This window comes from Trichechus manatus, unplaced genomic scaffold (assembly GCF_000243295.1).
Source record: "Trichechus manatus latirostris isolate Lorelei unplaced genomic scaffold, TriManLat1.0 scaffold00006, whole genome shotgun sequence".
In the NCBI taxonomy this organism is placed as follows: Eukaryota; Metazoa; Chordata; class Mammalia; order Sirenia; family Trichechidae; genus Trichechus; species Trichechus manatus.
Window position 1 is genome coordinate 9,572,278 of NW_004443942.1, and position 23,389 is coordinate 9,595,666.

At 35.9% G+C, this 23,389-nt stretch overlaps 1 protein-coding gene across 2 annotated transcripts in view; it reads left to right on the plus strand.

Moving 5' to 3' along the window:
* Nucleotides 1–23,389, plus strand: part of NUCB2 (nucleobindin 2) — a 46,641-nt gene that overhangs the window by 13,947 nt on the left and 9,305 nt on the right. For both annotated transcript variants that reach the window (XR_002825114.1, XM_012557238.2), the window contains exons 3-11: nt 5,986–6,126; nt 6,687–6,794; nt 10,068–10,194; nt 15,247–15,350; nt 16,400–16,585; nt 16,777–16,867; nt 17,433–17,491; nt 17,604–17,696; nt 21,065–21,154. Coding sequence is in view for 1 of the 2 variants with exons in the window: in XM_012557238.2 (XP_012412692.1) it covers nt 5,986–6,126; nt 6,687–6,794; nt 10,068–10,194; nt 15,247–15,350; nt 16,400–16,585; nt 16,777–16,867; nt 17,433–17,491; nt 17,604–17,696; nt 21,065–21,154 (999 nt within the window). In the remaining variant the exon portion in view is untranslated. The remainder of the gene's footprint in view (nt 1–5,985; nt 6,127–6,686; nt 6,795–10,067; nt 10,195–15,246; nt 15,351–16,399; nt 16,586–16,776; nt 16,868–17,432; nt 17,492–17,603; nt 17,697–21,064; nt 21,155–23,389) is intronic.

Consider the following 23,389-nt stretch of genomic DNA (forward strand, 5'->3'; position numbering starts at 1 on the left):
AAAAAAAAAAAAAAAGTCCTGAGCCCTAAGGCTCAGATGGAGCTTCCTGCTTGCGAAGAGCAAACATCTGCTCTTGGGAGGGTAGCATGCCCCTCTTTTAGACATGGGAGCTCTGTGCTTTGACCTCTCCCACACCTCACCCTATGTGTCTCTTCGTTTGTATCCTTTTTCATTATAGTAAAGCTGTTGTTGCAGGTTTGGTGTTTCCTGTGAGCTCTGTGAGTTGTTCTAGCAAATTATAGGACCCAGAGGAGTAGTGAGGGGCTGGCTGGTCTGACATGGAGGGAGTCATATGGACTCCTGAGCTTGTGACTGGTACCCTGAAGTGGGTAGAGGAAAACTCCAAATTTGGGGCTGGCTGGTCTGAAGTGGAGGGAGTCATATGCACTCTCAAGTTTGTAGCTGGTACCCACTGACCTAGCCCTGGGTGGCTAGGGTTGAGACAGAGAAGGGCGGCATTGGCAACTGGGGTCTGAACTTAACGGGGAAGGGAAGCTGAGATTTCCATGGGATGCAGCTGGCATGGGATTTGGCATCAGAAGGGGTGATCTATTTCCCTGGACTGGCTTGTACAATATAGCAGATCTATGGAGCCCTGGTGACACAGTGGTTAAGAGCTATGGCTGCTAACCAGAAGGTCAGCAGTTCAAATCCACCAGCTGCTCCTTGGAAACCCTGTTGGGACAGTTCTACTCTGTTCTATAGGGTTGCTATAAGTTGGAATTGACTTGACAGCAATGGGTTTTGGTTTTATCTGTTAGTTTAAAGGCATTTATACATGCAGTGGAGTCCCTGGGTGGTGCTAACAGTTAAGCACTGGACTACTAACTGAAGCTTAGTGGTTTGAACCTAGCCAGAGACACCTCAGAAGAAAGGCCTGGCAATCTGCTTTTGAAAGGTCACAACCTTGAAAACCCTATGCAGCACTGCTCTGCAACACATAGGGTCACCATGAGTCAAAGTCTACTTGATGGCAACTGGTTTGGGTTTTTTGTTTGTTTGTTTCTTTATATATGTAGCAAAAAAGACAAAACACCAAACCCATTGCCATTGAGTCGATTCTGACTCATAGCAACCCTATAGCACAGAGTAGAACTGCCCCATAGGGTTTCCAAGGAGCACCTGGTGGATTCGAACTGCTGACCTTTTGGTTAGCAGCCACAGCTCTTAACCATTGCACCACCAGGGTTTCCATATATGTGGCAGATAAACTTAATCTGGATAACTACTGGTATGAATCAATAACTAAGAAAGCTGCCTATATATGAATGGGAATTTTGATTTGGTGAAGATATAGGAGGGGAGACAAGATTCTTTTTGAGATTTAGGAATTTAGGGAGATTATTTTGTATCTACTGAATGCTAGGAGAGGCTCAGGAATTCTGCTTTGTAATTTCCTGAGTCTCTAATGACTTTGGGATCAGTGCTTTCCCTGCTGTTTTGGGATGACTGCCTCGTTTAGGATTTCACACTTTTCTACTTTGGACAAGCAATTTATCAGCCTATCTTGGTTTGCATCAGTCTATTATTTCAGCCTAGTTCAGCCCAATGTCTCCTCTTTAGGTCTTTATCCTTCTTATGGAAGAAGAGAGGGATAAAGGAAAAGAGAAGGCCAGACTTACTGACCTGATAATGGAAGAAAAGTAGGTTAGTCCCCTTTGCTTCCCATTGCTTCTCCTTATCTCTCATCTCTCCATCTCTTGTATGGATATTTGTATATTTTCCAGTTCATAAAAATCTCTACAACGGATGTCTGACACATTTGACATTATCTTGGTATTTAAAGAAGTTAATGTGTCATTAATCTTCTACCCAATGTACTGGAACACATTCCATTTTTTCTGTTGTGATAGCAGTTACCATTTATTGAGGCCTTATTAAGGATTAGAGTAAAAATTTTAATTAATTTTAGACTTCGCTAAGTTAGTTATTCTAGATTTTTCTAGAATAAACACTAAAAGAATATAAACTAGAAGACGGGAAAAAGTATATTTAAAAAATTCTCCATCAGTCAAAACTAAAAAAGGCAAGTAAAGAGAGAAAAGAAACATTAAGCATGCAGAACTAATAGAAAGTCTAAAAGAAGGTGGCAGATTTAAAACTCAAGACATGGTATTTCATCAACTCTAAGACACCATTGATATTAAGACACACCGTTATATTCCATGTAGAAGAAATACTGCTGATTAAACTGTGACACTGTACCTTATCCCTTATAGTTCTATTTTATGCTTGTTGAAAAAGCTTTTTTAGATTCATTTAGACATATCGTAGATTTTTCTCACACCACTTTTGTGCATACACACACAAAATTAAAAGTGAAATAAACTGGTCAAGGTATTCTTAAGACTGCTTCACATTCATATTCTGACTGTTTTCAAATATTTTTTTGACTCAGAATTGTCAATGACTATTTCTCTACTATGGAGAATGAAGGTAATTTTCTTCTGGAATTTTCTTCAAGCTGCTTTGGGATTCTCTTCCAAGATTCTGACACCCATTTCACAAGCTTTCATGGTAGTGCCTTCTTGATCTTACCAGGAGATGAAACACATTTACTTACAGCAATCACAATGAGGAACTAGTGTCCTAGAGAAGAGTTTTTCTTGGGCTTGTGTAAGAATCACCTGGAAAGTCTGTTGAAACACAGACTCCTGGGCCCCACCCCAGAAATTTTAATTCAGGAGATCTTGGTGCAGCCTGAGAAGTTGCATTTCTGATAAGCGCTCAGGTGATGTGATCTTTCAGGTTTAGAACTAAACTTAGAATAGCATCTCTACAGAATACTTCAAAAAAATCCCTTCAAATGTGAGAGCCTCTTCTGGGGTCCCTAATTTTTATGGTCTTCATGAATGCATATAAATAGCCTCATTATTACATATATGTAATTAGATCCCTTTAGGTATATCCTGGAAAGAGTACTGATCTAAGAATGAAAGAATGAAAGGAAGAGGGTATTTTAAGAAAACCTATTACGACTGTAACTCAAATTCTCTGCTACCATTTCTAAGCTATGTGACTTTAGGCCAGGATAGGAGGGTATGTCAAATAGAGAGAATAATGTCAAATGAGAACTATCATAGTGAGAGAGAATTTAGAGATTAATCAACTGCAAAGGTTAGAGGCAACAGTCCACATAAGACTGCCCTCACTTCTGACACCAGTTGCAAGTTTGGAAGTTTCCCAAATCGCTTTCAGGTTTGATAATTCTTTACAAGGACTCACAGAACTCACTGAAAGCTGTTATGCTCACAGTTATGGTTTATCACAGGGAGAGGATACAGATTAAAATCAGCTAGTGGAAGAAATGCAGAGTCAGGGAAGTACCAAACCTGGAGGATCCTTCGTTCTCTCCCCCCAGAGTCAGGGCAGCATTACTCTCTCAGCATCAGGGTGTGCCCGTATGCACAGAGTATTGCCAACCAGCGAAGTCTGCTCAAGCCTTTGATATCCAGAGTTTTTATTGGGGCTCGAACATATACCAGTCACGTGGCTGACCTTTAGTGGCCAACCCTTCCTGGAAGTCGGGCTAATACCTTTAGTCTCCAGTTTCTCTGGGGGCAGAACTGCATGGCCCAAAGCCCCCATCATAAATCACATTGTTAGACTGTCTGGTGACCAAAGCCCCAGGCAAACGAAGGCATTCCTATTAGGCAGGACATTCTGAGAGCCTAGAGATCATCTCCCAGTAGCAGAGGGAAAAGATCAGTCCTCTTTTTGGGTAAGGTTCTTCACTACACGTGTAGCATGTGCTGAGATCAAGCTAGTTTGGTTAGAGTGTGAAATATAAGACAGAGAATAATGAAAGATGAGACAGTGGTTGCATGTAAGTAAGGATGCTTTTAGTTAAAAGCAATAGAACATATGAAACAAACTAAGCAATAAAGGGAATGTATTGGCTCATACTAATATCTAGAGACAGGGTAGATTTCAGGTTAGTTTTGGTCCAGTAGCTCTTTGCCCTCTAGAATGTAAGTTTCTTGTGGGCTGGAGTTTCTGTCTTGTTTACTGCTGTGTTTCCAGTATCTAGTACACTATCTGTATTAGTGTAAAAAAATGTATTCAGTAAATTCATGTTGCATTAAATGAAAAAAAAAAAACAGGAATCAATTACTGATACATGTTACAACATGGACGAACCTTGAAAACACCATCCTAAGTGAAAGAAGCCGAACATAAAAGACCACATATAGTATGACTTCATTTATAGGAAATGTCCAGAACAGGCAAATCCATAGAGACAGAAAGTACTTTAGTGGTCACCAGGGATTGTGGAGAATGGGGGATGGGGAGTGACTACTAATGGGCACAGGTTTTCTTTTTTGGGTGATGAAAAATGTTCTGAAATTAGATAAGGGTGATGGTGCACAACTCAGTGAATATACTAAAGCCATTAAATTGTATATTTTGCGTGAATTTTATGGCATGAGGAGTATATCTCAATAAAGATGTAAAAAAATTGGTAGACTAAAAATAACAATGAAATGTGAGTTCTAGTGGTTTTGTAAATGACAAGACAGTGCTCTGTAAGCTAATTGGTTTAGGTATTAATTTTTTCGTCTGTAAAATGAGCCACTGCCCTATGTACCTCTGTAAAAATGGTGTGATGTCAGAGGTCCTCTAACTTACTGAGCGGGGAGGATAGTCACCATCAACATCAGCCCAAGGCTGATTTCTGTGAGGTGGAAGTCAGACATACTTCCACTCTCCAACCTTTTTACCAATTCGGACACCAGCTGTTCTTCCCATAGCACTCTCTACTTCTCTGCTGAGTTTGATAATTTGTTGTAATGGCCACACAGAACTCACAGACCTTGCTCACGATTATAGAATTTATTAGAGAAGTAAATGGTACAGCTCGGGATCAGGATCAACAGGAAGCATGTAGGCAAAGTCTAGAAGGCTCCCCGAAGTGGAGAGCACATCCCTCCATTCATCAGCGCAGGACAGCTCTCTCAGTTCCTCTTGGCCCTGCAAGCAAGCAGACCTTTCTCTCTGCTGTGCTTGCCCCCTAATAATAGGCCTCCTCTTGGCCCACTGACGACAGGGTTCCTCTTGGCCCTGGCCTGTGCCCTGCCCAGGCAAGTGTTACAAAGCTCTTTAGCTCCTCAGATAAGTGCCTGGAGGCACCCTACTCTGCTAGGAAGCCTCTAGACCAAGGATGCTCAGCTGTCCTGCTCCGTGGGTCAGCAGGCCCACTGTAGCCACCTTGCTCTGTGGGCCAGGGAGACCGTCCAGAGCCACCAAGATCCTTATGGAATGGGAGCAGTTTGAGTAAGCAAATTTGGGTAATATTGCCAGACCAGCAATAGCTCTTTGTCTTTTGTTTCAACCTCATTACATCCTACTTGATTTCATATCTTACTGACCTATTTATCTGACAACTTATTGACCAAAAAGAACCTTTAGCAAATGATGATCGAGTATGATAAAATTATATTTAATAAGATTAAGAGAATATTTGTGGCTAGTCATTTTTCTCTTTTAATCCATTGATGTTCATAGAGCATATTTACTTCCAAAATTAGACTGAAACTAAATTAAATATCATATCAAGAAACAATTTTGCCCCTCTAGTATTTTGACTGAGAAAAAAAATAGTTTTTTTCTTACTTTCTGCTTTCCTAAACTTGGACTATTTATTTGTTTTAAATTTTGGGTTCCTCATTACCATCTTTATTTGAAGCTTTTGTCATTAACCAAACATTTTCATATACTATATAAGCAATTTAAACTTTAAAATTTTGTTTTCTTGTCTTTTAAATTTTGACAGAAGGACATTTCTCCCCTAATTTTCTTTAGTTTTCTATTTTAAGTATGTTATTTTTGATAAGTTACAATCTCTTTTTCCCCTTCCCTCAGAATACTTTTGTTATATTCAACTTCTTGAGATTGAATATATTATTATTGTGGCATTGGGAATGCTATATACATAATTTTAATGCATGATTTCATGACTTTATTATAATTAATCTTTTATTTCAGATGAGGTGGAAGACCGTCCTACTACAATATTTTCTCTTGGTTACATGTCTGCTTACTGCTTTTGAAGCTGTGCCTATAGACATAGACAAGACAAAAGTAAAAAATACTGAACCTGTGGAAAGTGCAAAAATAGAACCACCAGTAAGTGAAATGATAAAGATAATCCTGTGAATCATAGCGAAAATATTGCTAATATTTATTACTTATAAAATTGGACGTTTAGAAACTACTTTTGAAACAGCAATGAAAAGAGTATTGAATATACATATGTTGTTTGATCTTAGACAATGTTTATTTAATGTAGTAAGTATATTAGATAGTACACAGAAGAATTAAGCATAATACATTTCCAGCATAGAGCTCACCAGCCAAGAAAACATTGTATTCAAAGGAGAGCCAGACAGAAGGCAATGAGGAGAGACAGATGACAATGGGGAGAAAACAGTATAATTGGTTAAGTCTTCACTGTCTAGGACATATAGGAATTCTCCCTTTATGCAACAGTAAAACATGGGTATTGGTTCTGATACAAAACTCTTCATTTGAGTTTTGAATACAGCTTTTTTACTTTGACTGTCAAAACTATCAACATAGGTACACCTTAATGCCATTTTGCTAGAAATTGTTTTTCAGGATTGAGATCTTTAGATGCAGAGAAGGAAGAATTTCAGAAACATTACTGTTTGTTTCTTAATTTGAAGGATACTGGACTTTATTATGATGAATATCTCAAGCAAGTGATTGATGTGCTGGAGACAGATAACCATTTCAGAGAAAAGCTCCAGAAAGCAGACATAGAGGAAATAAAGGTAAATGTAAATAATTATTCAAATGACATTTGAGCATGCCAGACACTGAGCTAAGTACTTAGGGATATAAAGATGAGACTCATTCGCAGCCCTTAATAAACCCTCAAAGGAGAGTCATATCTAGAAATAGAATATTAGGATGACTACATGATGAGTGTGTAAAATATTATGGAGATAAAGAGGAAGGACACGTCATCTAGTAGAAAGCAATTGGTGAAGGTGGGAGGTCATTCTTTCTGGTGGAGATTATGCCAGTGTTTAAAGGTATAATTGATGGAGGGGCTGGGAGGCACCCTAGGCAAAGATACAGGAGTACAGAGACAAGAGGTATATAGGAAACTGGAAGAAGTTACTATTGCTAGAACCTAGAGTAGGAAGTGAAGTCTGTGAGCAGCCAAAAGATGAGGTTGGAAAGATAGCTATGGGCTAGATGACAGAAAGCCTTATATACTGGATCATGATCTGAGGACCAAAACCAAAACCTGTTGCTGTTGACTGAAGACAGCAGGAAGCTATTCAAAGGTTTAGAATGGATTGGATTCTGGTGTTTTAATCAGGTCCAGATTAACAGAAGAGGTAATGGATCATGTCTCATGGGAATAGGGAGGTTTAACCACTTGCCTCTGTCCTAAGAACAATATTGGATATAATCTTAGCCCTGGGCATCTCCTTGTTGTTAGGTACTATGGAGTTGTTTTCAACTCATAGCAACTCTGTATGACAGAGTAGAACTGCCTCGTAGAGTTTTCTTGGCTGTAATCTTTACAGAAGCAGGTCTTTCTCCCACGGAGCCTTTTGGTGGGTTCCTTTGCAACACTCACTGGTGCTCTTTAGTACTCATAATCCATTTAGTTGGGTTTACCCTAGAGTCAGTGAATAGAAAAAAAAAATTCCAGTGATTTAGTTTTAGGCTATCAGTTATGCCTCTCAAGATAGTTTTGTTTGTTTATACTATTTTGTTTGTTTTTAATTTTCTTCAAAAATTATCTCACCTGTCTCTGGAATCAGAATTAAAAACTGTGTTTGAAGGAACCTTTCTGGGCCAAACATCTTTCTTATTTTAGTCTCTGTCCCTAGTGTGGGCCTCATTTGAAGGACTGACACACATCAAGTAGTGGTATCTATTGGAGCCTGTGGCTTTTAGTTCACAACTCTCCTCATGAAGGCTGTTAATTGTTCTGGGAAAACGGTAATAGCGTTATGCCAGTAACTCCCCTGAATTGTCTTTGGAAATAATCTTGCTGTTCCTCTGAAGGATTAATTTAACCTGTGAAACCAGTTTCCTAGGTCAAATGATATTTAATGTAGAACTTTCAGTGTCTTCTATCCAGCTGAAATTAGGACTTCGAACATTATTTGGAGGTAACATAAAAAATGTGGATAATGGTAGGTACTATGTAGAACTAATCAGGGGAAAGAAGATGATACATTTCCTGGTTTGAGGGAGGGGATACTTTTATAATTGTCTTCCTTTCTCAGTCAATTCCTATTCCCTATAGAAGAAAATAAAACAAAATGAAATATGTTAGTTATTCAATGAAAAAAGAAATAACAGTAAAAACAGACAATAAAATCTAAGTCAACAGAATCATTACAAGTAGCCAAGCAAAGATTCTTGCCTCTATTGGGAAAAACTAAAAAAAAAAAAAATTAGAACTTGTCCTTTCCTTTTTAGCCAAGCTTCTGAAAGGAGAGTCATACTACATTTCTTCACTTTCCAAACATTCCCTAACTGGAAAAAATAATGACTTTCCTTCACTGCTCCACGGAATGTACTCTCATGGAGGTTGTTAGTGACTTCTTAATTTCCAAATTCAGTGAGCACCTTTTAGTCCTCATCTTATTGGGCTGTTTTATTTTATCTGAATGATTCTCAGATTTTAGAGCTTGTTAACGGACAGATTTCTGAGCCCCACCTCCAGAATTTCTGATTCAGTAAGTCTTGGCCTGCATTTCTAATAAGTTCCCAGGAGATGCTGATGATTCTGGTTGGGCACCATGCTTTGTGAACCATTGTTTTATCTGATAATAAGGACCATTTTCTCCTTGAAATGTTCTATTCTTTTTTGCTTTGATTACAGCATACTCTTGTAGTTCTTCTCCTACCTTTCTGACCATTACTTCTTTGTGAGGTTTCTTTTCCTTACCTTCCTCTGCAGGCCCCATTGACTCAGTCCTTAAAATTAGCCCTTAACTAGCTGATTGCTAGTTAGACCTGCAGTTTGTAATTGCAGATGCATCTATAAACAAGAGAGAGTAAACCACTAGCTATTCTGTTTCTTAAATTTTGGAATGTGTCTAATCACTCGTCTATAAAAAGTCATGAAAGGAGACAACCCACAAAAGATGAGTTTTGAAAAGCTATTTGCATATGGAATGGCTAATGACAAATGGCTTAAAGAGGCCGAGTTACTTTTCTTTTAATAACAACTTTATTGAGATTCACATACTATAAAATTCATCTTTTTAAAGTATATAATTTAGTGGTTTTAAATATATTCAGAGTCATGAAACTATACCACTATGTAATTTTAGAGCATGTTCATCACCTCAAAAAGAAACCTTATACCCATTAAGTAGTCACTCCTCATTTCCCTCCTCCTTCCAGCCCCTGGCAGCTATTAACTCACTTTCTGTCTCTATGGATTTGCCATTTTGGACATTTCATATAAATGAAATCATACAATATGTGGCCTTTTATAGATGGCATCTTTCACTTAGCATATTTAAAAGGTTCATCCATATTGTGGTATGTATCAATACTTCATTCCTTTTTATGGCCAAATAACATTCCATTGTAGGGATATACCACATTTTGTTTGTCCATTCATCAGTTGATGAACATTTAGATTCTTCTGTTTTGGCTGTTATAAATAATGCTGCTATGAACATTCATGTTCACGTTTTTTTGTGAACATGTTTTCAATTCTCTTGGGTATATACCTAGGAGTGGAACTGCTAGGTCATGTGGTAACTCTATATTTAACTTTTGAGGAACTGCCAAACTGTTTTCTAAAATGGATCCACCATTTTACAGTTTAAGTTGCTTTTTGAATTTTTCCTTTGTGCTTTAATTATGCTTTTCTAAATTATATGGTTTTTAGGCAACTTGATTTTAAAATTACAAACTTAATCTCTTCTGAAAGTAATACTTTGTGATAGCAAATTTACCTAAAACCAAATTTTTTTTTTTATCACTGTTACAACCCTTTTAAAATATATTGTATCTGGTCTAAAAATGGAAAGTAATTATAAAACTAACTTTATTAACAGAGTGGAAAGCTAAGCAAAGAGCTGGATTTAGTAAGTCACCATGTGAGGACAAAACTAGATGAACTGAAAAGGCAAGAAGTAGCAAGGTTAAGAATGCTAATTAAAGCTAAGATGGATTCCCTTCAAGGTAAGCGCTAAAAGAAAAGGTAGGAAAAAATTCAATATTTGGTTGTGAGATCAGTTTACATTTTTTGTTGAGAGCAGTTTACATTTTATTAATGCTAGAGTCGTAATTACAGTAACACATACCATGTTCTTTTAGTCAAAATTTAATGTTATTATTGATTTGACTTCTCTTTATAATTTTTAAAATTTAATTTTTTGAATAGGTAATACACTCACATTATTAAAAAATCAAAATGATTAGCTTTAAATAGGTAAATTTCAAAATGCAAAAAAGGAAGAATGAAAATTAATAAACAACTGATTTTAAAAAGGAAAAATAACACCAAAATAAGGCAAAAGAAAGCAGAGAGAGAAAATTAGAACGATTTCCATAGATAAAGTAGAAAAACTGTCAGAGAGCGAAGTCTGCAAAAAACACCAGGCCCAGGTAGTTTCATAAGGGAATTCTATCAAACTATTAAAAAGCAGCTTGTCAGTGCTATTTGCATTGTTCTAAAGCACAGAAAAGGAAGACAGGCTTCCACATTCTTATTAGGTATTGATGCCAAAACCAAAATTATTATTTGTCGAAAGAATACTATATCACAGCAAGTGAATTTATTTCAGTGATGGAAGTTTGATGTAATAACAGGAAATCTAATACTATAAATCATCATGTGAATAGAACTACGGAGAAAAAATGGGCGCCCTGGAGGTACAGTGGTTAAGTGCTCTGCTGCTAATCCATAGGTCGGTGGTTGGAACCCACCAGCCAACCCTGCAGGAGAAAGATGTGGCAGTCTGCTTCCCTAGAAATTTATGGCCTTGGAAACACTATGGGGCAGTTCTACTCTGTCCTACAGGGTTGCTATTAGTTGGAATCAACTTCATGGCAGTGGGTTAAGGAGAAAAAAACTAGCATGGTAAAAAAAAAAAAAAATCATAAACAAAGTCAAAGGGTAAATGATAGATAGGAATAAACATTTGAAACTCATATTCTTTTAATTTTAGACAGAAAATTAAATAGCTATGAATTTTTGAAATGCAAGGGTATCTTAAAGAAAGTTATCTCATAGTTCATATGATCATATCTACATATACAGAAAAGGCATTTGACAAAATCTAACACCCATTCTTGATTGAATAAAAATATTGTAATCAATAGATAATTCTATAACATGATCAATTATATCCAATTCAGTCACATCATACTTAATGGGGAAACACGGTATGTATTCTGACTAAAATCAGGAAGAAGACAGATGCCCACTGTCAACACCACTAATTAATTTTGTATTGGCGGTACTAGCCCAAACAATTAAACAAATGAAAAAAATTGGAGGTAAAGTCATTGGAAAGGAGGTGATAAAACCATCTCTATTTGAAGATGATATGATTGTATACATGGAAATCCCAAAACAATCAACTGAAAAGCTTACTATAAACAATAAGAAAATTTAGCCAGGTAAACTTTGGAGAAATGAATAATTTTCATATGTGCAAACAACAGTTACTTAGAAGATATAATGGAAGAAAAGACTCCATTTACAATAGCAACAAAGATAAAATACCCAGAACAAACCTATTAAGAAATGTGCAAGGCTTTTAGGCAAAAACTTAACAATACTTCTGAAGGACACAAAAGTAGATTTGAATAAATGGAAAGGCATGACATCTTTTTGATAGACTCCATATCATAAACATGTCAGTTCTCCTTAGTTTAATTTTTAAATTGAACATGATCCAGATAAAAGTACATAATTTTTTTCCTGGTACTAAAAGCCAAAAAACCAAATCCAATGCCATCAAGTCGACTCCGACTCATAGCGACCCTATAGGATGGAGTAGAACTGCCCCGTAGGGTTTCCAAGAAGTGGCTGGTGGATTCAAACTACTGACCTTTTGGTTAGCAGCCAAGCTTTTAACCACTGTGCCACCAGGGTTCCTTCCTGGTACTAGACAAGCTAATTTTAAAGTTCATGTAAAAAAAGAAATAAGCAAGAAAAGCCAGGTACTTATGTAAAAGAAGAGCAATGAAGAGGGATTAGATATATTAGATATTAAAATATATCATTAAGCTTCAGTCATTAAAACTGTGTTGTTCTGGCATATAAGTAGACAGAGAATAGAAATTCTAGAATTAGACTTAAATACATACGAAATTTAGTTTAAAATAATGGTGGCATTTTATATTAGTGGGATAAAGATAAAATTTTAAATAAATGGTGTTGGTACAACTGGCTAGCCATTTGGAAAAAGGTATAGTTAGATCCATATCTCATATCCTACATCAGGATTAACTCCAAAGAATCAAAGATTTAAGTGTGGAAAATGAAATCATAAAAGAACTAGATGAAAACATAGGCAAATTCCTTTATTATCTTGAGCTGAGCCAGATTTGGCCAGTGGGAAACCCTTCAAGCTAGCAATTGTGTCCTTGTGACATCCCCCTATAGGTTGGTTACCTAGGTGGTTCATTATCATTAATAACACCTGAACACTGACTCTTGATGGAATACCAAACCCATTGCCATTGAGTCAATTCTGACTCATAGCGACCCTGTAGGACAGAATAGAACTGCCCCATAGGGTTTCCAAGGCTGTAAATCTTTACCGAAGCAGATTGCCACATCTTCCTCCCGTGGAGCGGCTGGTGGGTTTGAACCACTGACCTTTTGGTTAGCAGCCAAGCGCTTTAACCACTGCACCTTCTTGGTGCGCCTTCAGGGCTCCTTCTTGGTGGAACAGTTGTGCTTTAACTTTAGAAGGCATAAGAATCACCTGGGGAGTTTATTAAAAATGCAGATTACTGGATATCACCTTCAGAGATCTGATTCTGGGGATCAGTAATCTGCATTTTATGTAAGAACTTCTGGTCATTTTGGAGAAATGCTGGTGTAAAGCATTAAACTGCTTCCTGGTAAACAGACTTAGAAAACAAGTACCAAATACTCATTATCCTATAATAAAGGATCTCAATGAGAGGTAGATTGAGCTCAAGTCATACCACTTGAGGTAGTCAGACACCCAAGATAGTTCCATCCTTGAAGCCATGCCTAAGGTATTTGGAGATTTCTTTCCCCTTAGACAATCTCCATCACCTCAGTCTTGGCAGTCTTCTTTAGTCCAAACTAGGTCCTGAATTTCATTATTTAAAGAAAATAGTTTGATGTGACTAGAAAATTTATGAATATTTCCTCATTAATCCTAAATTTATGAGTTGAAATTTCTGGTAACTTGAAATAGGGCTTAAAGGGTCTTCATTTTTTTTGGGGGGGGGGTGATTTTTAAAGTAGGCCAGGCATCCACATGGTTTAAAAACTAAAAAGTGTAAAAAGGTATATAGTAAAAATCTCCTTGATTATCTTTATACTCTATCCATTCCCACTGCCTCCAGTACTATCCTTCCTGAGTTTCTTTATTCTCATATAATACAAATAAAATTTTTATTTTTCCTCTCTTATACAAAATGTAGCATAAAATATATATCTTGTACTTTGTGTTTTTCCTTTAGTAATATATTCTGAAGATATTTTCGTATTAGTACATAGAGACCATCTTCATCTTTTTTTCTTACAGCTGCATAAAATTCCATTATATGGATATACCGTAATTTATTTAACCAGGCCTGTTGATGGACATTTGGGTTATTTCTAGTGAACAGTCTTGTACGTATATACATGTAAGATAATCTGTAGGATAAGTTCAAGTGAAATTGCTAAATCAAAAGGTATATGCATTTTTAATTTTGATAGATATTGCCAAATTTGCCTCCATAGAGGTTGTATCAATACACATTCCCACCAGCAATAATTCCTTACGGCCTTGCCATTGGTATGTGTCATAAAACTGTATGAGTTTTGCAATTCTGTTAGATGGTATAATAGTGCAATTTGAATGTGTATTCCTCTTAAGTGAGGTTAAGTGTCTTTTCATAGCTTTCTGTTCATATCCTTTAGGACTAGGTTTTATAAAAAATATTTTCATCATAAGTAAAACTCCTAATACAGTGGCATGCTAAAAATTCAGTGAAAGCTTGGCTAGACGAAAGTTGTTTTCTGGTATAGTCAGATGTTCCAGGCTTATCTTGTACCTACCCAGCTCTGGAATCAGTCATTCTCCGAGGAGCCCTAGTTCTTTTTAGTGGAGAATGGTATTACAGACTGAGCACTATGTGTGCTTATTGCTAGTGGAGTGTATTTTCTTCTTGGCACATTCATTGCTCAGAGTTAAGAGATATGCATGTCTATACACATAAGTGTATACATACACGCATTATATTCATACACACACGTGCAACATACATGCATATGCACTTATATATACATATTTTAGAAATCATGAGTTCACACATCACTAATTCCCATCCGTCTCCAGTCTTCTTTCTTGCCTTATACTATTTCATATTTGTATATTCCTTCCTTGGTGAGAACTCTTGACTTCCAACAACATTAGCACATGTACCCATTTTGTTCAATTCTGCAATACAATACAATAGTCCAGAATTGCTTCAGCCATTCAATTACAATAAACTAGAGCTAATGTTTTCTATTTTTTACAAAAAAAACCTGATGTTTCTTTAAAAATATGTCATAATTCAAATAAATTTACCTGAATTAGATTTTTACTGTCCTGTAAGGGATTTACTGGAATAGCATGAAGAATTCCTTCATATAAATTTTAGAGCAATTCTTTTTAGAAATTCTGCTTAGACCTTTGATGAGGGCACTATATTAGAGTTTATCTAATTAAAAGTAGAAAATTTGGTAGTTTCTAACTAATAAAAAAAGTATTTACTATTAATTATACTGGTAGTCAACTAGTCTTTCTAGAAACAGTATTAAAATGTACATATTAAATTGTATTCCATTCTAGATTCAAGGACATTACCTTTACCTAGAATAATAATATGCACAATAGTTTAAAAGAAAATATGAACCCTTAACTTACAATTTTGAATTTTCTCATAAAATCTTATAGGAATAAATGTGAATGCTTATTCTTATGTATTATTAATATACATGTTTCTAGCTTCTGGCAATTGATCATTTACAGTTTTTTCATTGTCTTTCAGATACAGGCATAGACCACCAAGCTCTTCTAAAACAGTTTGATCACCTAAACCACATGAATCCTGACACGTTTGAATCCACAGATTTAGATATGCTAATCAAAGCGGTGAGAATAATTCCAAAAAGTGTTGTTTTTATTGTGCTTTTCAGGTCTTGTAATTTGACAAGTAATCTCAATGAAGTAGTAACATAACTTTTATATACTCTCTAGAAGATCTTTAAAGGGGGTAGCTTAACCCTTATTAATGCAGATATTAAAATTAATACAGATATTAAAAGAGTAGCTAAACCCTTATTGATACAGATATTAACGTACGGTCTATTTTATCCATAATTCCAAAATCCAAAGAGCTCGAAAAACTGAAACTTAACCTGAACTGACCAATTATATATAGTAAGGCTATTTATAGTTTTTATTTAGTCTACTCAGTGTAGGTGTTTATAGATTTTGCTAAAGAAATACTAATCTAGTTATAGACAGTAAAAATTTGTTCTGTATATGGCCTATGTGCCATATTACCTTTCTAAAAACCTAGAAATTTCTGAAACAAATAATGGCCTCAGGGTTTTAGGTAAGAGTTGTAGACCTCTTGTATTATACTGTCTGGGGTTACAAAACTAGATGTTCTAACCTAGCCATTATTAGATTTAATTAAATGGTTCAAAACCATTCTAGTTTCCTGTACAGATTTATATAGCCCCCTTTCTTCTTTTTCTCTTTAAAATCAGTTTTATGTGTTACTTGCTTATGGGGAGCTTCCTAAAGTTGCAGTTAGCTTTGAACTTTTAGTTTCCTTGAATGCCTACCCCTCTGGTAATAATAATGACTTAAATAAAAGGTAGAATTAAAAGAGTCTAGTTGGTATTTTTTGTCCCCTCCCCTAATATAAGCTTCTGTTAGAGAGTATGCTGTATTCAGGAATGACTTTATTTATATTTTCAAAACACATCTTTTTATTTAATTAAAATGCATTATTGTATTATAACTCTGGTGGTGCAGTGGTTAAGAGCTCGGCTGCTAACCAAAAGGTCAGCAATTTGAATCCACTAGCTGCTCTTTGGAAACCTATGGGATAGTTCTACTGTGTCCTACAGGGTCGCTATGAGTTGGAATTGAGTTGATGGCAATGAATTTTTTTTTTTATTGTATTATAGGCTACAAGTGATCTGGAACACTATGACAAGGCTCGACATGAAGAATTTAAAAAATATGAAATGTTGAAGGAACATGAAAGGAGAGAATATTTAAAAACACTGAATGAAGAAAAGAGAAAAGAAGCAGAATCTAAATTTGAAGAAATGAAGAAAAAGCATGAAGATCATCCCAAAATTAACCATCCAGTAAGGATTGTGACTTTATGAAAGCATATTCAGATAAGACCCTTCTTTGTACCAGCTAGCAGAATTTTATTATAAATTATTGGTACTTAAATCTTGATTCTCAATTCTGTAAAGTTCCTCAGATTTATATTTTATTTTGAGACTATACACATAGATTATGTTTTGAGTAGTTTTTTAAAATTAATTCACAGGGAAGCAAAGATCAACTGAAAGAGGTATGGGAAGAGGCTGATGGATTGGATCCTAATGACTTTGACCTCAAGACATTTTTCAAATTACATGGTAACAGATTTGATACAAATATTAATATTTATGTATTCGGTTTGAAAAAATCATAGTCGCTTTACTCTTACTTGATTTCTGTCAAGGTTTGCTATTGAAGTCTATTGATAGTAAATGGTTAGAATTTTTTTCTCAGGTAATATAATAGTCTTTACTGCTGATCTGTGGTATAAAATATTTTAGGTCAATAGCTCTGTCTTTATACCTGCTTTTACTGCTGAGTCATTATAACTTATTAAAAGTTTCTCTAAAAACTGAAGGTGTATCTGTGGCTAGCTGATAACAGACTTTCTGATGTAATATTAAAATTTACTTTTATAGCATATTGTTTTACTTTGAAGTTTTGGGAAAACTGGTTAAGATGTTTTTCTAAAATTATAGATAAATATTGAATTGTTATTATTGGGGTGATCTGAGGCTTCATAAAAAAAGAAGAAACTTTTTTCTGCAGCACATTGATGGTTTATGTCAGAACTACTTTTGCAAACCATTTGTAAATAATTGTATTCTAATTATTTTTTAAGGGATTAAAATCAGTTTTTGTATTGTAACATTTAAACTTTAGATGTCAATAATGATGGCTTCCTGGATGAACAAGAATTAGAAGCCCTCTTTACTAAAGAGGTAAATGAATTTATTATGTATTCAGTGTTTTTGCTCATCCTCTCTCTCTTTCTCTCTTTTCCCTTCTACTATCTTTTTTTCTTTTAAGCTGGTTTTAAAATTTTCTTTTTAGTTGGAGAAAGTATATGACCCCAAAAATGAAGAGGATGATATGATAGAAATGGAGGAAGAAAGACTTAGAATGAGGGAACATGTAATGAATGAGGTATGTTTTAAAAGTTTAGATTATATGCTACTTCTATTGATTATTCAAGTTCTTGCAATAAATCTTACCATAAGATGGAAAGTATATATAGAGATAAGATGTATAATTGGATTTTGCATTTTTGATCCAGACTATTCAGTAGATTCCTTTAGTGTAAATGAAATAGTTTGTACCTACTTTAAAATATTTTTAAAAATTAAGATGATGCTGCATATCAGCTATAAAACATTCTTTTAGATATGAAAAACAATGAAGTCGAATATGTGATGTTTAAAAAGTCTGTGTTATTTTTTGCTAAGAAAAAGCAAAAACTCCAATAACTTCTTGGCTTATAATCACAAATATTTATTTCTTGTTCACATTATATAAGCTTTAAGGGTTGATTGCAGCTAGGTATGACAAGACTGATCTGGATTTGGCTGATTTGGCCATGGCTGGCTTTGGCTCTACATTCTTATCATTCCTAGGCAAACGAGCACTTTCTATTTTGGTCACATTGTTCTCATGGCGGAGGGCAGGGACATAAGAAACCCCCAAGCCAAACTATGTAATAGTATTTAAGATTTATGCTCAGATGTGGCAAACCTCACATCCTCTTACAACTCATTGGCCAAAGAAAGTCTGGGGCAAGCCCAAAGTTGGTGATGAGGTGATGCATAACTCTGTTGTATCCTGCTATATCAGAGCAGTGGAATGTAGAATGAGATTAACATGGAAACATGCTAACTCATCTCACTTCAGTCTTAGGACCACAAATCACTAGCAGGCCCTCACTACTGCTTGACAATTCCTCTGTGCTTCCCTGGTCCATTCACTTTCTCACTCTCAGAGTCTGACAGTTTCACACATTCTCCCCTTTCCTCAAACCCTCAAGACATTTCTTCCCTCTTTTCTGCCCTTGACTCTTATTTTACTCAGAAAATAGAAACAATCAAGAATTACTTATCTTCCCCCTATCAAATCTACCCATCAATCGGCATCTGTATCCATTTATTTTGCCTTATCTTCTATTAACAGCGGATGAACCATGGCTGTTCCATTGAACGTCTTCTCCTCCACTTGTTCTTTAGATCCCATTCTCTATCTCCTATTCAAGAACTTTGTGCATGCCATTATCCCCTCTGTCTCTTGTGTCAATTTTTTCCACTCTACTGGATCATTCCCATCAGGTTACAAACATGCTGTAATATCTTCCACCTTAAACACAAAATGAAAGCTCTGACTACTGCCCCATTTCTCTACTCCCCTTCACAGCAAAACTCTTCCATAGTTGTCTATAGTTTCTATCTCTTCTTCCTCACCTTCCATTTTCTCCTTAACCTATGCCTACCATGCTGTAACCCCCACTATTTCATTGAAACTCCTGGTAGATGATCTTTGTCTTGTCAAATTCAGGGTTTGCAGCTTATTTGACCTCTTAGCAGCATTTGATATAGTTGATCCCTCCCCCTTTCTTGAAATGCTTTCTTCAGATGACTTCTGGGAAAACACATTTTCTTAGTTTCCTCATACCCCATTCACTCTTTCTTCTCAATCTTCTTTGCTGGCTCTTCCTCCTCGTCCCACGTTCTAAATGGTGCAGGGCCCTGGGCCCATTCCCTGCCTATGTTCACTTACGTATCTGCATTCTCTACCTAGGTACGTTTATTGAGTCCTATGTCATTATATATGCTCTATATACCCATAAATCTCAAATTTTTATCTCCAGCTCTTTACTCTAACCTCTAGGCTTGTTTGAGCTTATTTGACATCTCCTATTAGATATATAATAAACATCTTCTTCAGACCCAGCCCTGCTTCTCCCTCGGTCTTCTTCATTTCAGCAAATGGATCACCATTCATCAAGTTGCTCAGGCCAAAGTCATCTTTAACTTCTCTTTTCCTCATATCGTACATCTAATCCATAAGTCCTATTTGGTCTGCCTTTCAAACAGATCCAGAATTGACTACTTCTCGCTACTTCCACTACTAAACAAGTCCAAGCAAATCTCTCACCTGAACTACTGCATTAGCCACCTAACTGGTATCTCTGCTTCTACTGCTTACCACACTGTATACAGCGGGCAGAGAGATCTTTTAAAAGCTTAAATCAGGTCATATTGCTCTCTTGCTCAAAACACTTCAATGACTTTTCATTTTACTCAGAAAAAATCCAGAATCCCTCTTATATCCAAAGTCATGACGTGATTTCACCCTTGCATTTCCCTCTGATCTTATCTCTCTGACTTTGTCTCACTTTACTCTAGCTACACTGGCCTTCTTGATATTTCCTCGCTAACCAAGCTTATTCCCACCTTAGAGGCTTTTCGCTTAACGCTACTTCTTCCTGAAACACTCTTCCTCCAGATCATCACATAGTCCCACCACCATCAGGGCTGTGCTTAAATGTCCACTCTGCAGAGAAACCTCTGTGACCACCGTAAGTAAAATATTTGCCTCTCTCTGCAGCCTTCCTCCTGCCTACTTTCCACTAAACCAAAAACTCTGATACAGACATCATGTGCAGGGTAACTGAAGTACACTGTTTTGCTTCAGTGATTTTCATTTGACTTTTGAGCTGTTAATGCTGAATTGGGATCTGTGTTGACTGCTGGCATTCCAAGTATCAGATGAATTTATTTGACCAGTACACAGCTCACCTTGTATCTGAATTTGCCATAGTCTGTAAGAGCCATTGAAGAGAACTTGCAGAACTTGTCAGTTTTAGTTTTGATTTAGTCAGTTGTTTGTTTTTAAGAAAAAAGTTGAGAGGATTTTAATTTAAACTCTTTTACTTTTGGCTAAAACAGTCCTCTTTTTGGATAGGTTGTTTTTCTTGTTCAAGCTCATGGTGTGATGAGGCAAGAAGAGACAATGCCAGCCTAACCAGTCAGATCATCAGACTCAAACGTTGAGTATTTAAAATTGGAGTATTAAAAAAAAAAAAAAACCCACTGCCATTGAGTCAGTTTCGATTCATGGCAACACATGTCCTGTAGAGTAGAACTGCTCTATAGAGTTTTCTTGGCTGTAATCTTTACAGAAGCGGATTGCTGGACCTTTCTTCCACAGCACTGCTGGGTGGGTTTGAACCATCAACCTTTAGGTTAGTAGTTGAGTGCAAACTGTTTGAGCCATCCAGGGACCTTTTTGGGATATCAAGTGTCTGGATATCTCATATTTTCAAATTTGAATTATATACTTATCTTCTGTTTTTAGTATAATATTAAATGTTGTGCTTCTTTCCTCCCCCCTTAGTTTCTATGAATGTTTAGGCTGTTTTCAATTGTCATATGTTTTTGTAGTAGCATGTATTAAAAGACAGTTTCTAATGTTCAAATAGTATAAGAGAGTGATTTTATATTACATATACATTTTCCTTTAATCAGATTGATGCTAACAAAGACCGATTGGTGACTCTGGAAGAGTTTTTAAAAGCTACAGAAAAAAAGGAATTCTTGGAGCCAGATAGCTGGGAGGTAATAGAACCTACTTTAAATGGGATATATGGTTCAAGAAATTCTACATCAGTGTACTCTACTTTTAATTTCTATTCCCCATTATGTTCACATGTACAGTCTTACTAGTGTTATCTGTTTATACAAAATGTCAATATAAAGTAATGAATTTGATTTCTTGAATAGCTTGTGCAGTTGATTATTTTGTAATCAGTGTGTATAATTAGAAATCATCTTAAAGTTGTACTTTTTTAAAATGTAAAATAATGTTCATTATTGAAGATTAGAAATATACATGCATTTAAAGAATAAAATTAGAAGCCACCTGTAAAGACAGTTAAATTATGCAATGTATTATTTCTATTTGGAAATACAGGCAGTCCCCAGATTATGGATGAGTTCTGTTCCTAAGTCTGTCTTTAAGTTGAATTTGTACATAAGTTGGAACAGTTAGGTACGGTTCATATCTAACATCAGTTAGTCAAATGTTTGTCTTAATATATAGTGTAGCTTTCTATGCGTAAAAGACATTAAAGAATCACTTCCAGATACACTAAAACATCTTTAACATTATCATACAGTAACAATAATAATGTTTGGACGCACCTCACAAAGTAGTGCCCATTTGTTATTATAAACCATTGCACATACCTCAGATTTTTAGTATAATAGGCTTTACAGGAGTTGGTTCGTAACTGCAGGTTGTACGTAAGTCAGACGTTCATGACCCGGGGATTGCTTGTATGTAATATGTACATACAGTATATGCATATACAATATCCAGTAAACAGTATATTGTCCAATTTTTAATTTATATATTCATATCTACATTTTTGAAAAAATGTCATATTGTATAAATCGCTTTGTATATACTGTTTTATATATATATATATATATTTGACAGTATTTCTTGAGCATTTTCCAATGTTGTTATTCAAAAACGTGATTTAAAAATTGACTACTTAGCATGCAGTTATATGGTTGTAGCATAATTTATATTACCATTTCCTCCAGATTTAGACATTTTGGGTAGATTCTAATTTTTTACTATAATAAATAACACTGTGATGAACATCTACTCATTCGTATGTTTTAGGCAACCTGTGATGATTTCCCTGGGATTAATTCCCAGAAATAGAATTACTCTCAAGGTGAATGAATATTTTTTAGTTTCTCAATACACCTTGCCAAATTGCACCAGAAAGGTATACCAGTTTTTAACATAGCAAACTGTGTAAGTGAGTGCATACACAATTTTAAAAGAATCATTAAGTGGTACCAACCGATACAGATTGAACATTGTCTTTTTTCTGCGTAAAATATAAAATAAAAAAATTAACATTTTAATTAGCTTTTTAGATGTCCAGAAAATAGTTTGAGATAGGGTGACCAACCATCCTGATTTACCCAGCACTAAGGGGCTTCTCTGGTGGCGTAGTGGTTAAGAGCTAATGCTGCTAACCGTTAAAGGTCGGCAGTTCAAATCCACCAGGCACCCCTTGGAAACTCTATGGGGCAGTTCTACTCTGTCCTGTAGGGTCACTATGAGTTGGAATTGACTCAATGACAAGGTCTTTTTTTTTAAGGGGTTTCTGGGATGTGGGGCTTTTCAAGTGCTAAAACCAGGACAGTTCTGGGCAAACTGGAACAACTGCTCGTCCTAGTTTGAGATCAAAGAAATCAACTTCATTTTATTTTAGGAGTTTTTTTTTTTTTAATTTTATTGTTGTACTTTAAGTGAAAGTTTACAATTCAAGTTAGTCTCTCATACAAAAATTTATACATACATTCTTATGTGACCCTAATTGCTCTCCCTCTACTATGACAGCACACTCCTCCTTTCTACCCCAGATTTCCCGTGTCCATTCAACCAGCTCCTGACCCTCTCTGCCTTCTCATCTCACCTCCGGACAGGAGCTGCCCATTTAGTCTCATGTATCTACTTGAGCTAAGAAGCACACCCTTCATGAGTATCATTTTATGTCCCGTAGTCTAGTCTAATCTGTCTGAAGAGTTGGCCTCGGGAATGGTTTTAGTTCTGGGTTGACAGAGAGCCCAGGGGCCGTGCTTTCTGTGGTTCCTCCAGTCTCAGTCAGACCATTAAGTCTGGTCTTTTTACTAGAATTTGAGTTCTGCACCCCACTTATGTCCTGCTGCATAACTTCATTTTATTTTAAATTTTAGTTTAACATTTGAAATACTTCTGGACCTTGGTGAAGAATGCTAAGATAATTTGAATATACATTCCTTTTGGTG